Here is a 13,589-nt window from a genome sequence, read left to right as displayed (position 1 = left end):
TCTAATTATTCTTCGACTAATTTATTTGCTCATTAAAATGCGTTGAACACGTTATTGTAGAAATTATCAAGGAATGCCTTAATCTACAAAACGTAATCAAGAGCAATATGTAGAAGCCATTTTATTACATAATTAAACGACGAGTCAGGTAATATTGTCTCCGGTTGCAGGAATCTTTTTGAGTTGTTTCTCATCAATATGTTAGCAAAACATTTGATATTACAATTAAACCAACTTCTCTATTCTTATTTAAAATTGTCTTTACTCTCAAGTTTATCTCAGAATGGGATCTACTGCGTTCACCTTTTTGAGGAACAAAAGCAGAATCAAAGCTCACCCCGATTACTTTTATAATAAACAAAATTATCATTCGATGCATTTTTTCTTCCTTTTCATTGGCCGAGAGCCCACCACGTGACCTGCAAACAACTTCCTACAAATAATGTTCTACTCATGCGTTATACCGGACCATATAAATGTGTTTTGCTGCAAATAATAATCTGCTCGTGCGTAGTTGTAACGCACTTTTGTGTGAAAAATGGCCGATCACTTCCATGAGCTGTCAGAGAGTTTAAATGAAAACATACGGTGAGATCAAATAATAAAACAATTATTGAACTCGGTTATCGCAAAATATCGTGATTTGTCAGTGTCACGTGGATCAATTATTTGCCGAAGGCTTCGGCAGACAACTAATCTGCTCGCAACTCAAATTTTGTTCAATCAATATTTTGTTCAATCTCGTCCAATAATTGTAATCTATCTGTATCGTGTAATGGGGAAATTTACGCTTTGTAAAATAGCGTTACCTAAGTCTGATTGTGGGGAGTGTAACTTAAAGTTCCACAGAAACTAAATGGAAAACTTGGAAAAATGGAAACTTAAAAAAATTGCTAATATGGTAGTCACTCTGGTAAGGTCCTCTGAGAATGAAATCCGAGTGATGACGTGTTTTGAATTCTAAGCTGACAATAATTTTAACCTTGTCCTCTAATGCTCTGAAATCGACAGCAAAAAATTAAAAATAATTTCTGCATCTTTCTGTATCATATGCAGTTCAAAAACATTGCAACTAATTCTGTTCCTTCTCTGTGCTAATGCACAGTAATAAGTAACAAAGCTATAGAGCATTTCCACATGACGTCACGGCAGCATGAAACGGCGGCCATGTTGGTGTAGGAAACCAATCCTGTGGGAGTCTTATGTTGACACTTTTGTTCCAATAAATTTGCACGGGTGCTGGCCACGTGAGTGAAAACGCTCTATAAAGGCAAATGTAATTTGTATAAAGATGCTTGCGGTTTAGAAATACTGCGTGTGTTAGTGATGTTCTTTCGATCTTCATTGCCATATTGAAGGCCACCAAGTCCACAAGCCGAATGCTGGCAAAATGGTTGTCACAAAGCGAGGAGTGACTAAGACAAAAAAAAGACAATTATTGTTTTGTGTCAGCAATGTCGGAGAAATAAATCGTTGGAGAAATCATTTTACAGAATTTACACTAATAAGATTGCAGCTCTGCATTAGACAGTTGACTAATGAATCTTTTGAAACTCCGAAGAGTATCTGTGCTGTCTTAACTATGTGTGCGAGAGCATGCTTTCCTTATCAAAGCGCCATCTTGTTTTACTGAAGCTGCGTTTGAGAAATTAACCTTACGTAATGATCTGGAAGAACCAGACTAATCACTCCTGTAAAGGCGATCGTCTATGACTGTAAGTTTTGATCGTCTATGACTGTAACTTTTGAGCGAAGTTCGCAAACCAGGAAACACGTTATCCTATCTCATTTGCCCATGATCTCAGTTGCCAGCCTCGATAAGTGTGTCTCGTAGCATCAGTAATGTCTGTAGTTTGTACTTTAGGGCCATACCATTATTTCTATCAATTTGAAATATGTACATTTTTTAGTAAAACAGCAAAGCATTGCTATTTTACTGGGCAAGGTCAGAAAGTAAATCATCAATTGCCTACTTTAACCAAAGACTAAACAGTCCTGCCTTTTTTTTTTTTTTTTTTTTTTTTTTCGTTTTTTTGCTTTTCTGTGTTTTTGCTTGTATGTTTTAAATGAATCGTTATTTCTCACCAATAGCAGAAATCGAAGTGGAATTCGAGTTCACTGTAACAAGAAAATACTGTTGTCCAGGCCCGTCACGTGCATTGCACGAGTAGTTCCCAGAATCCTCTGTGGTTGCGTTCTGGATTACAAGGATTGAATCACAGAAACTGCATTCACCCTGTAGTATGATACGACCATCGGCTATGGATGAAAATAAAAGACGACAAATTATTCTAGATGTGCTGTGTGAAACAAGGAATCGCACGTCTTGAGTAAGTCTGTCTACCAAAACTTGATTACTATACATAGTGACCGTTATTGCTCTAAAGTGATTCTAGTACCGCTCGAGGTAACTTGTCCCTTGCGTCAGTTACGTTCCTTGAGCTCCTCCTGCCCAAGATTTCCATTTTCCCGCCGACGTAGAAGTGAAATAAAAAGACTCAGATGTCATGATATTGAACTCTAATATGCTTCAAAATATCTTACACTTGATGACAGCAGTAGATCCCGGCTCGTTTTTCTTCCATTCAATGTCCAAGGGGTAACCGTCAGCGCTGCAAACTAAGGCAACACTGTCTCCTATGACAGCAACAAGTTTAGTTTCCTTGATTGGAAATCGGACGCGAACTGTTGACCAGAAAGACATGAGCTCATGGAAAGGCATATTTCTGAGTGTAACTTTAAGATTGACGTATAGTACTTTATAATGTTTGATAGAATGTACTTCGTCACTGACTTAAAAGCGAAAGTATTTTGGGGATTCATGTATTTATCGTACGGGTATCTTTGTTTGTCCCGTCCTCGTCTCTTATTCCATGAGTGTCCCATGGAGGCCCCCTCCAAACGTCAAGCATTCCTCTTCAAATTGATAGCTTTACATTTTATAGAATTGCTAATGAGCATTTGGTCACCAATTTTTCAGGAATAAATTAAGCGATTGATGTGGTTAAGAATGGTTTTTTCTTGAGTGTGCAAAGTAATTCGCATTTGCCTTGGTTTACGCCAGGGGATTGGCTTAAAAAACTTGTGCCACTTGTCATCCAATCAGAAGTAAGGCCAAAATCATTCTAACTTACTCGCCCATGTTTTCCCGCGCTTCGCGTCAGCCACATGTATTTCTTTCGAGTTTTGATTGGTTAGTTGGTGGGTTGAAATTGTTCTGGAGCGGAAAGACATCTTACAAAACGGCAGTACAACATGAGCTTCCCCGACAAAGGTCTAACTCTCGAAACTGCAGCCTTCTAATTTCGGTTCAGCAGTTAATTCACCTTTGTTGAATTTAAGTACATGTAAACATTGTACTATTTGTTCCCTCTTCTAACACCCCACCAACTGCTTACTGTGAAGATAGCCTGGAGACGAGGTGACGTCATAAGGGACAAGTGAATGAAGCAGCACCCGGATCCTACATACGTAGTTCCCTCCATCGCTGACCCTGACAGAATTGAAGATCAACGCCTGTGTGACGTCGTTGGTTATTTTCACCGGGTTATTGCCTCGTAGGTATGTAACCTTGTCTATGGGTGTGGTCCTCTCGTTATTCTTGTGGGTCAGATTGCAGTAAAGTCTTACGCTGTCTCCATATGATACTGTCACATTTGGAATAACACGAGCCACTGGTAGGTCTTCTCCTGTAAAATTGTAAATTCTTTGTTTATCAGACAATAGTAATAGGAATCTTTTGAGCTTGAGTTTTATTTTAATAGGGAAATAGTAAATGACCGTTTTATGCTTCAGGAACGTGTATATATGTAATAGGCGCATTTAACGTCTCAGACGTTAAAGCCTTTGAAAAATAGAAACAGGAAACATTAATATTCCATGACTATTTTTTGTTTGAAAAATTATGTTCTAATCTCGTACGAGAGGTGACATGATCGGTTTCATCATTTAATTAATGTGTCCCAGTTAAGGGCGTTCCAGGTTTACGCTAGACGCACTTGACTTAAAAAGATAGTAAAGATGTTAACTTTGTCTAGACGTTCTATTTACCGTCCGTATACAGACGGACTAGCTGACTGATGTTCCTACGGAGGGATGGACTAACTAACTAACCAACTAACTGGCCTACTGGCTGGCTGCCGGGATAACTCAGTGACTGGATAACTGACTGACTGACTGGCTTGTAAATAGCTTGTAAATAGCCAACTGGTCTGCCTCCCGCCAGCTGGGATTTTTAAGCCTATTATGTTTAGTTGATATGTTTGTTTCTTTCAGTTTAAGTGGCATGCCTGTGAACTAGCTAGGTGTAGCTAAGCGCATTGACCACTATATATAAACAAAAAAAAATTTTTTTTTTTTGAACAGGCCGCCTGACTGACTCACTAACTCACTTACTCACTTAAGGAGGATTGTCCCCTTAACTGGCTGTTCACGTAGTATTTCCAACTCACTTGCTGTGACTCGTACGTCGAATCTCTGACTGTCTGGACGTCCTCCTGTCGCGGAATATCCGATGCATTGGTAAGATCCTTTCTCGTGATCATCTTGTACAGTAATGTTCGTGAAGTGCAGCGTAGCGCTTGATCTGTTGCCTGAAGTTGCATGAAAAAATTATCAGCAACCTCCACTGAAATACAATACCTCCGAATCCCCCCTCCTCAAACCTTGAATTGTATCTTCACGTGCAGTTGTACCTCCCGCCCTTTCACTGGTCTCCACATGCAAGATGCACTTGGCAGTATATCACTAGAGTTGGGCATTAGAACCCCCCTTTTTTTTTCCTCAGGTGTACATTTTAGTTTGTAGAATTGGAATTGCACAGTTAGATTCAAACTCTCCCATCATGATGCAATTTGCACTGACCGCCACGTTTTTTTTTTTGTTTTAAACCTTCGTACTTTGAAAGCCTTGACAAATCTGAACATGGTTGAGAAGTGAAATCTGTTATTAAATCATAACTCAGTGACCTCGTGTCTTGTTTGTCTGGAACACTCTCTCCGAGTCCTGAATATCAAACCACTCCATTCCACGTTCCTTTCTTCTCTGAAATATCACCCTGAGGGGAGGCTGATCATTGTCTCCGACAAAGATGCAGGTGACATTAACCGCTGATTCACTGATTGCGACAATGTTGTTGGGATAAGGTTGGGCAATGCTCACAGCTAGAGGAAGATGGAATTATTCCTCGGTTAGTAAAATGATTTGATTATAATATACGCCACACCACGCCAAAAATCATATTTTCATAAAAGCAGCATTTAACTTGGCTCATTATAAGTAAGACCGTATACACTGAACCACATGTAAAGCGTCGCTTTAAAGTGTTTACCCATCTTTAACCTTGTGTCATTGAAACGTTCAGGTCTTCCCTGACTGAACTAAGTTTTTTTTAACGCGTGAAACTTCTTTAACGTTGAAAGTGTAAACACTACCATGCAAACTATTACAATAAATCGAAACACCTTAAAAAGTTAAAATATAAACATACCACTATCTAAAGCAAATAACACACAGTAGAGCGGTTTTCAATTGAGTTCGTAGAACCTAAACTAAATTAATCACTTCAGCCAATCACAAAGGACACAAACAATCCAATGAACCAATCAACACTCGAAGTAATTACAGTGTAGCTGACTTGAAGCGCGGGAAAACGTGCGTGAACTAGTCACGATTGGTTTTGGCTTTACAGCTCTGGTTGGATGAAAAAGTCGCGCGAGTAGAAGGACTCCTGAGTAAGCCCGGTCAAGCCTTTTACACATCATACAAAGGCACGTAAATATTACGCGTCAGTGGAAATTTACCTTTAAACCGTGCTTATTGTAATTTTGATGGATGGCAGCCAAACTAAATATTTTCAGTAAAAAAATAGTAAATCGCCTTACCATTACTATGCTCGTGAACTGAGTGAGAGTTCTGATGACTTTTTTGTGAACTTCTTCGATCGAGAAAAAATGTACGTGCGTGAAGTTGTTTGCTGACCTCTCCAGAAACTCAAAAGCGACTGAGCACTATTCTCAAGTAGAAGCTGACGTGGGCTCTGATTTGTTCCTGGTTTCCTTTGGAAACCATTGACCAATCATGCCTGTCGGTAGCCGGTAGCTCCTTTTCTGGGATCTTATAACAAAGATCCCAGAAATCTTCGTAGTGCCGAAAGCTACAATTCAGGTCTGCCAAGTTTCTTGAGTGCCGAGTAAAGAAGTTACTTCCAGTTGGCAATAAAGACCAGAAATTCATAGGACTTCTGTAAAATTTAATTCTCAGGTAGTGCCATTTTCCGGTCAACTCAGAGCCTCAATCGGTCAGAACACGCAAATAGCCAAACAAGCAATCCCACCATCTCAGACATCACACCACCACACCATTATATGTAACCATGATTACGTGATGTTACTATCGATAGAGATGACGCATTAAGTTACGTAATGGTATCTAATTATGGATACCCGGAGCATAAGCTGCCACTCTTTGTCCCAACGTGCTACCCTTAGATAAGTCGAAACATTCGACAGTTTGGTCGAAGGTATCCTAGAATCGAAAATCTGATTTCTTCTTTTTTTGCCATCGACCATTGGCGAAAACGAATGGCAAATTCAAGATCGTGTACTTTTGAAGATCCGTTTTTGTTTCTCCAAAAGGTTTTTGTGTTCTTTAATTATCCGCGTCGATTTAACCTTGCGTGTCAAGGCAAAGACTGAAAGAGCCAGGTGAATTTCCCGAAACTGATTCATATCTGACATCTCGTATGAAAATTTGTGAACGTTTACAGAGCCACCACACAAATCGATAATCTAGCAACGATAATCCTAGCCGATCTCTGTTTTGGGCTTCATCGCTCTTATTTTTGCTTTGCGCATCCTGTAGCCAGCTGCAAAAGCAGTCTGTTTTTATTTTCACTTTGCATTTTTCAAACATCTAGCCACTCTAACCGAGATCCATGGTAACAGTGTTAACGAATTCTGCACACCAGCTTGTTCAATTGTAAAACAAACGATCTACTTTAACTTTAAACGCTATGGAACAACGTGTAATCAATCCAGCAGATAACTTTATTTTAGATAGAATGACAGATTTGACGGCAACTGGGCAAACAAAAATTGCGTATGACAACTTGTCACATCAAGTCATTATATCTTCAAAGAAAAGCAAATTATAATTTTTAGCATGTGAACATTTTTCCTATGAAATTGCGCTTTTTCTGAGAACTTAACCTCAGCCGAGTTAAAATTAAATTGTGCCATTAGCAACGATTATTTCGCTACACGATACTTGATATCCGCAAGATAGCGAAAACTGGCTATTAAAATCGGAATTGAGTCAATCGGACCATCAAACGAAATATTTCATTATTCACTTTTTCTATCCTTCATGCAAGTTATTATATCTCCTTGAAACTCAAAATTTTTAATGCTGAAATATGTTTAAAAAAAAAACAAAACCAAGAGTAGAACAAATAAATACACTTATTTCAATTACTATAGATATATTCTTAACCTGCGTGGGACCATGTATTTCTCGATTACGTGATCATTTTGCAGGGTGTACATGCACGTTACTTCGGTGATATGTCACGGAGGTTTCTTTTAATAATAATTTTGTTAGAAAAGAAATGGCCCTAGTCTGGCAATGATAGAGAACTCGCAAAAGTTTGGTCCCTGTAAGATTTTGTCCCAGTAAGGGAGCGAAACTAAAACTTTAATCCTGCAAATCATTAGCAAAATACGCTATAATTTAGCGCAGACTCATAATGTCATAGATTAGTGGACTAATATTTCCATTAAAAAAGCTCATATATATGATAAGAAATCCACCACTTTAGAACTAGAATATTTTGACCGTTTGTTATTGAGCAGCTGGCAAGAGTTTAGAGCTACGAACTCACCTGGACGGAAACGCAACGAGGGAATCTTTTTTAAGTGCATCCAAATGACTTAAATAGGTCATTTTGGGCTTGTTGAGATTATGACTTACGTTATAGCTATGTCACTGAGTTTGAACCCACCTTCAACAGATCTAGTAATGCAAGCCAACAAAACCAGCCTCCAAAAAAGCGCGTGATTAACCATTTCTGCGGTTCCTGTTGTTGCACTTGTAGCACAACTTCTAGCGATGAAGGGTAACAACAAAACGAGTCTAAACCCCTGAATTGTTCACACTATTCGTGCAATAACACCGATGACAGGCTCTTTAAATGCTTGGTTCTTAGTGGTTGATGTTCAAGCTTCCAAAACAATGGAATATAAACAAAGCTGTCTCTAGCATATGATTAGCTGTTGTTACCTCATTCACGGAATACGCACGGACACAAAATGTAGTTTTAATTTGGACGGTCGCTTATTTGTTCAAGGTTATCTCCGGAGGTATCGAATTATAATTCATTTTCAGTTTCCTAGAATTCGCAGGTACATCTCTGTTTTTGCACGTTTCAACTCGGTATTTTGAAGCAGCCAACATCTGTTATCAAGTGCTTTGAGCGACTTACCGACTTAACCCCGCTAAAAGGTAACTTCTCTCTTCGAAGAACATTTTAATGTGTTAACATTATACGTAGTGGCTGGGAACATGTAGGATAACACAAATATAAATTTAAAAAGCGAATTACGTAAAAGAAAAAGAACAAAAATAACAGACGTGAGTTACATATACATGCAGTATGTATAAATCCAATATAAGGAAGTTATAATCACACTAAGACCTGCCTAACACGAGAATCTGCGAGAATACACGAGTACCTGGATTAAATTTTTTCGCGAAAAGTCTCCTTTCCCATCCCACCCCCAAAACGCAAAAAAATAATCACTTCTCCAGAAATTGTTGCCCATCACTTGTCGAAACGTAAAGTTTATCAACTTCGAATAGACTTATAGGAAAATATAAAGCTCTCCTTATATTTTGTTTTAAAACACTATTGTACAAAAAGCACTTTTCCGGGTCATTGTCAATCCCAGTGACTGAGCTATCAGCCATGTGGGTTTGCATCGAGTCTGCATTTTTTTTGTTGTGGGTTAAGGTGGCCGAACACAGTTTTCGCGCGCGCTTTTGCTGATGCAATTCAGCGCGCGCACAAGGATTGCAAAAACAAACATGCCGTCAACAGAGCGATCATTTTATTTACTCAACACCCGCACTATCTGCGCTATTTTTCTCTATTATTGAACGCAGTATATTGATGGCTTTAGTCTTTTATTACAAAGATATGTTAGAAAAGGTAACGACGCAAAAAACCCAGCAATTCTCAGCTTTTTCTTTGTTACCGAAAGAACCCAGTTAAATGCAGCGCATGCGCAGTTGCTCGAAAAATTGAGACCGATTGCTTTTGCAGAAACATGCCGATTTCTAACGATCCAGTCGTTAGAATTTCAAGAAATTTGGCAAAACAATAGTTCAGAAACCACGTGAATGATTTATCGCAAAAAATTTGAATTTTGACATAGGGAATTTTTAATAATACAGAACATGCAGTGAAAACGGTCAGCGGCGAATTACGAAAATCGCCTATGTCAAAATTTTATTAGAACATTGTTGACAGAAGGGATTTAATGTCAATTCGTAGTGGGTAAATGATGAAAAAAATCTAACGACTGAATTTTTTTTAAATAAACAAAAACCACTTTTAAGCCTTGTTTTTAACCAGCCCCGTTGCCATGCCAACAGCACACACCTCAGCCAAAATGCGATAATAAACCCTTCTGTGGTTAACCTTGACGCTTTTAAAAAACGGGCGCCAAAGCATAAATAGCTTAAAAGTAATGGTGAATTAGGCATAGGCTCTTGAAAACTGTGTTCGGCCACCTTAAACTCGCGGCAGCGAAGCGATTTCGAAGATTAAGTAAATATCAGTGACCCATTGGGTGGTCGTTTTAGTTGACGATTGGATTAAATCGTAGATGGTATCAACTAATATCGAGCACCTATATTACTATACTAATTATACTTTGCCTCCCAACTCGATCAATAACGCCGCGACTGACCCATATGAATTGTGCGGTCGCCATTGACTGTTCGTTTTGCTTTAAAGATATGAAAACGAATCGTATAATAACCGTTTTATTGCTATCTAAAGGCCAGCGATAATACAGTCAATCGTGAGCGCGCATCGTTTGTTGACTATGTTAAGCGGACAGTCGCTAAGTCGCCATAGTTTCTGAGTATTCTTGCTGCTGTGAGAAGACAGGTGAGAAGAAATAGATGTGGGGATGGAAAGGGCCCGCGCTGGTTGAATTGAGCCGTTTTTAACTTAGTCAAAGCTGCCAAACTTTATTTATAATTTATCCGGGAACAATTTGACATGAACGGCATCGTTCTCGCAACTTGATGATTCCATGACAACCATATTTTGACAGGCATGTTTTTCAAATTTACAAATTTAACTTTTACAATTGCAGGATTTTGTAACATTGATTTTCATTACTTTTGAGTCATTTTCGGTGGTTTTCGGGCGTTCTGGGAAAATCAAGAAATCCAAGATGGTGGATCCAAGATGGCGGCTGTTTGGAAAACATGACGGAATTACCACGTGATATTATATCATCATGACATCATCCTTCGTTTGCATTAAACGAAACATTTTTGGACGTACTTTATACCCTCAAAGTCTTATTATCATAACGGGAGGGGGTGGGTGGGGTGCAATCCGCTTTCCATCCTTGGTCGTAAAAGATAAAAAAAAAAGCCTGGTGTTAATCGGGTAAATAGCTTGGTGCATGGTTCAGAATGAAATAACCGTTCAACAAACGCTTGTATGCCTTGTATTGTCTCTCGTTTGACATTGTCATATGCTTACATGTAACATGTAGCCTCTCTCTCATTAGTGGACTTTGCATATCTTTGATAGTTGTTTTTTTGTGTGTGTAGAGACATGTAGATTTTTTTCATAGGTTCATCGCGTGAACCTTATGGTATTAATCTGTATACCCACTATCTATAGTGAATACTTTGACTGATATTTCCACTTTCAAGAAGAAATTAACCCCACATCGTTATACACTCAGTTTACAAGAGTATTTAACTCTAGAAGTATCCAACGCTCATTTGAATAGTAGCATTGCACATTATAAAGCGTGCTCTATGAGAAGTTCTAAGCAGGGCACTAGAGCATTATCCCCTGGGTGGTTTGACTGTATCAAAACCTTTCAGTCACGCTACCAGCTAAAACTGGAACCCGAAAAAAAGGGTAAGTGGTGCCTATAATAATGATTGCGGTTTTAAACAATAAAGATTAAAAAGAAAAGAACACAGAAAATCAAAACGCAATTTCCTGCTCGCAAATGTTTTCGTCGTCCTCGGCATGCATACTGGTGTTTTTTTTTTTAGTTCAAAGTTCTTCCACTCACTCGGCTTCTCGTGGGCTTAATGCATCTCTGTCAGTTTCTAAGCTGTCCATTAGCGTTAATTCAAACGCGTATTGATCCAGCTTAATCCTCTTGAATGCTTTTTACTCCATCAAGTGCGTTTGACTAAACATTTTCTGGCACATCACGACTGCTTAGTTGACCTCCGGCCGATGAACGTGAAGTAAAGCATTCGTGGTCTCTGTTCATGTCCATGTGTGACCAAGGCGTGACGGAAATATTCGGGTTTAATTTCTTTTCTGTAACCTGAAAGGGCGAGTTGGCGCTTGGTCCGTTTGTGATACACGGGTAATTTAGGATGTTGTCATCAAGGGGGAAGCAATGAGGCAGGAAACGTTCTGGTCCAAACCTTTCAGTCATCGGCCTAATCATCCATTGTTCCTGTAGAACCACCTTGCCTAGACATATTAAAAGTGACCGTCTCGTTTCAGCGAGAAGTGACAGCAACCAGCCAACCTCGTTCTCAGGCTCTCGGAGAAAACTTTAACGCCCCGGTAACGAGGTTGTCACGTGAGTGATCAGACCAAAGTACCGCTAAACTTAAACTTTGGACTTGATTTTTATAGATAAAATCACTGGCAGTATAAAGTAAGTGTGTTTATTGAATTTATTTATAATCTCTCCGTAAGTGAACTGGCTTAGGAGAAACAATTAGAACGAAGGATCTCCAAGGTTTCAAGTAAATGGCGTGCGTGTGATTTTATTGGCCTGGGTCTCTCTGGGTTTTTAGGAAAGGGAAGGTAAGATTAAATTGGATTTCCCTATTCGTGTTACTAGTAATTGGTTTCAGTCATAGAGGGTTTCATACTCTTGGCCGACATTTTGAAGTGAGGACTAAAATGACCCACAGCTGTAAAGTGTTAGACAGCCCGCATGTCAAACAATTTGCGAAAAACTGCACGTATTTCGGGAATATTCAATTACAAAGTTCCCAAATTAATATGCCTGGAAAACTATTACTGATTAAATCTGGGGAAATTAGATGTGGTAAGAATCCGTACAGTTCTGTTTCCTGGTGCTGGCTTTTGTCGAAATTTGTCAGTAAACTGGGTCAAAGTCCGTTTTAAGACACTGATAAAGATTCTCGCACGCTTACTGGTCGAGAGCTATTGTCGATGACAATATATTCACGTAAAAGTGTAACATAAAGCAACGCAAGAGCCAGTTCTCGGAGAATGGTCGTGATTTTCCCCGCAAACCGTCACGTTGTGAAGTGTCAATTGGGGCCGATTTAAGACGAACTTTTTGAGGAACTCAACGTCTTCAGGTAAAATAAGGATGTTATCTTACAAAATGCCACCCGTGGGCTCGCTTTCAAACAGATTTTCCATGTCTCCTGGCGCAATAATAATAATAATAAAATCAAATTAATTTTTGCAGTATCTATTTTCTCATCGACCTTATACAAAAATGACGTCATGTCCAAACCTCGGCTTTAACAACAACAATAATAATAATAATAATAATAATGATAATAATAATAATAATAATAATAATAATAATAATAATATTTCAACAACAAAGATGATTACCTCCTCAAAATTGCGAGGGATCATGACCGCAAAATATGGGCGAGAACTCAGCTTACCAGAAGCTGAAGTGGCAGAGAATGAGCCAGCCACAACCTATGCCCGAAGGGTCAAGCTGAAAGCCAAACACCAAGCTTTAGAATAACTCAAGAGCAAATGGGAAGAAAAGCCTTTGCATGGTCAGTACCCAAAAAGAACAAAAGAGAAGGACGTAGACCAAGACAAAACCCACAATTGGCTGAGTACACCTGTCCTCAAATCAGAAACAGAAGGTTTCATTATTGCTGCCCAAGATCAATGCATTAAGACCAACTATTACCGAAATAAGATCCTGAAAGATGGCACCGACCCAATGTGCAGAATCTGTGGGCAATTTCAAGAAACAGTTGACCACCTTGTCTCCGGACGCCCAGAACTTGCCAAGACAGAGTACACACAAAGACACAATAAAGCTGCAGCATATCTCCACTGGGCAATATGCAAACACTATAACATCAAAGCACAAGATAAACACTACGAACACGAACCAGCTACTGTGACAGAAAACCAAACAGCGACTATACATGCCAATCCAAACCGACAAAGAGATAAAAGCAAACAGACCAGATATAGTGGTGAAAGACAAGAAGGAAAGAACCTGTCGGCTTATCGATATGTCCATCCCCACAGAAAGGAACACCTCCTTGAAAACAACGGAAAAACTCACAAAGTA

The 13,589-nt window shown here is 39.1% G+C and overlaps 2 protein-coding genes across 2 annotated transcripts in view; one reads left to right on the top strand and one right to left on the bottom strand.

The window, feature by feature from the left end:
* Positions 1–5: 5 nt before the first annotated feature.
* LOC110049253 (netrin receptor DCC-like) lies at positions 6–8,300 on the bottom strand. The gene is made up of 7 exons (XM_020755035.2): positions 8,000–8,300; positions 4,968–5,162; positions 4,452–4,592; positions 3,399–3,689; positions 2,545–2,685; positions 2,086–2,259; positions 6–1,415 (listed from the first exon to the last, which is right to left on the bottom strand). The coding sequence occupies exons 1-7, from the start codon at positions 8,061–8,063 to the stop codon at positions 1,342–1,344; spliced, it is 1,080 nt and encodes a 359-aa protein (XP_020610694.1). The 5' UTR covers positions 8,064–8,300; the 3' UTR covers positions 6–1,341.
* A 4,358-nt stretch (positions 8,301–12,658) lies between these two features.
* Positions 12,659–13,589, top strand: part of LOC149108379 (uncharacterized) — a 3,159-nt gene continuing 2,228 nt past the window's right edge. Inside the window, exon 1 of the mRNA XM_089295513.1 lies at positions 12,659–13,589. This exon is cut by the window's right edge and continues 2,228 nt beyond it. Within this exon, the coding sequence (XP_089151639.1) occupies positions 13,441–13,589 (149 nt within the window). The 5' untranslated portion in view covers positions 12,659–13,440.

The sequence above is a fragment of the Orbicella faveolata genome, unplaced genomic scaffold, assembly GCF_042242905.1.
Source record: "Orbicella faveolata isolate gen_17 unplaced genomic scaffold, um_ofav_v1 contig_26, whole genome shotgun sequence".
NCBI lineage: Eukaryota > Metazoa > Cnidaria > Anthozoa > Scleractinia > Merulinidae > Orbicella > Orbicella faveolata.
The sequence above is the reverse complement of the archived record's forward strand: the minus strand, read 5'-3'. Positions and strand labels throughout refer to the sequence as shown.

Bases quoted from the DNA above. Each gene is read 5' to 3' on its own strand.
- LOC110049253 (XM_020755035.2), bottom strand. From the start codon at position 8,063: ATGGTTAATCACGCGCTTTTTTGGAGGCTGGTTTTGTTGGCTTGCATT. The intron at 4,593-4,967 runs GTCACTGAGTTA...ATGCAACTTCAG, and splicing joins CCAGACAAACAAGACACGAG to GCAACAGATCAAGCGCTACG. The intron at 2,686-3,398 runs GTAAGCAGTTGG...TCTGGTCAACAG, and splicing joins GTCTCCAGGCTATCTTCACA to TTCGCGTCCGATTTCCAATC.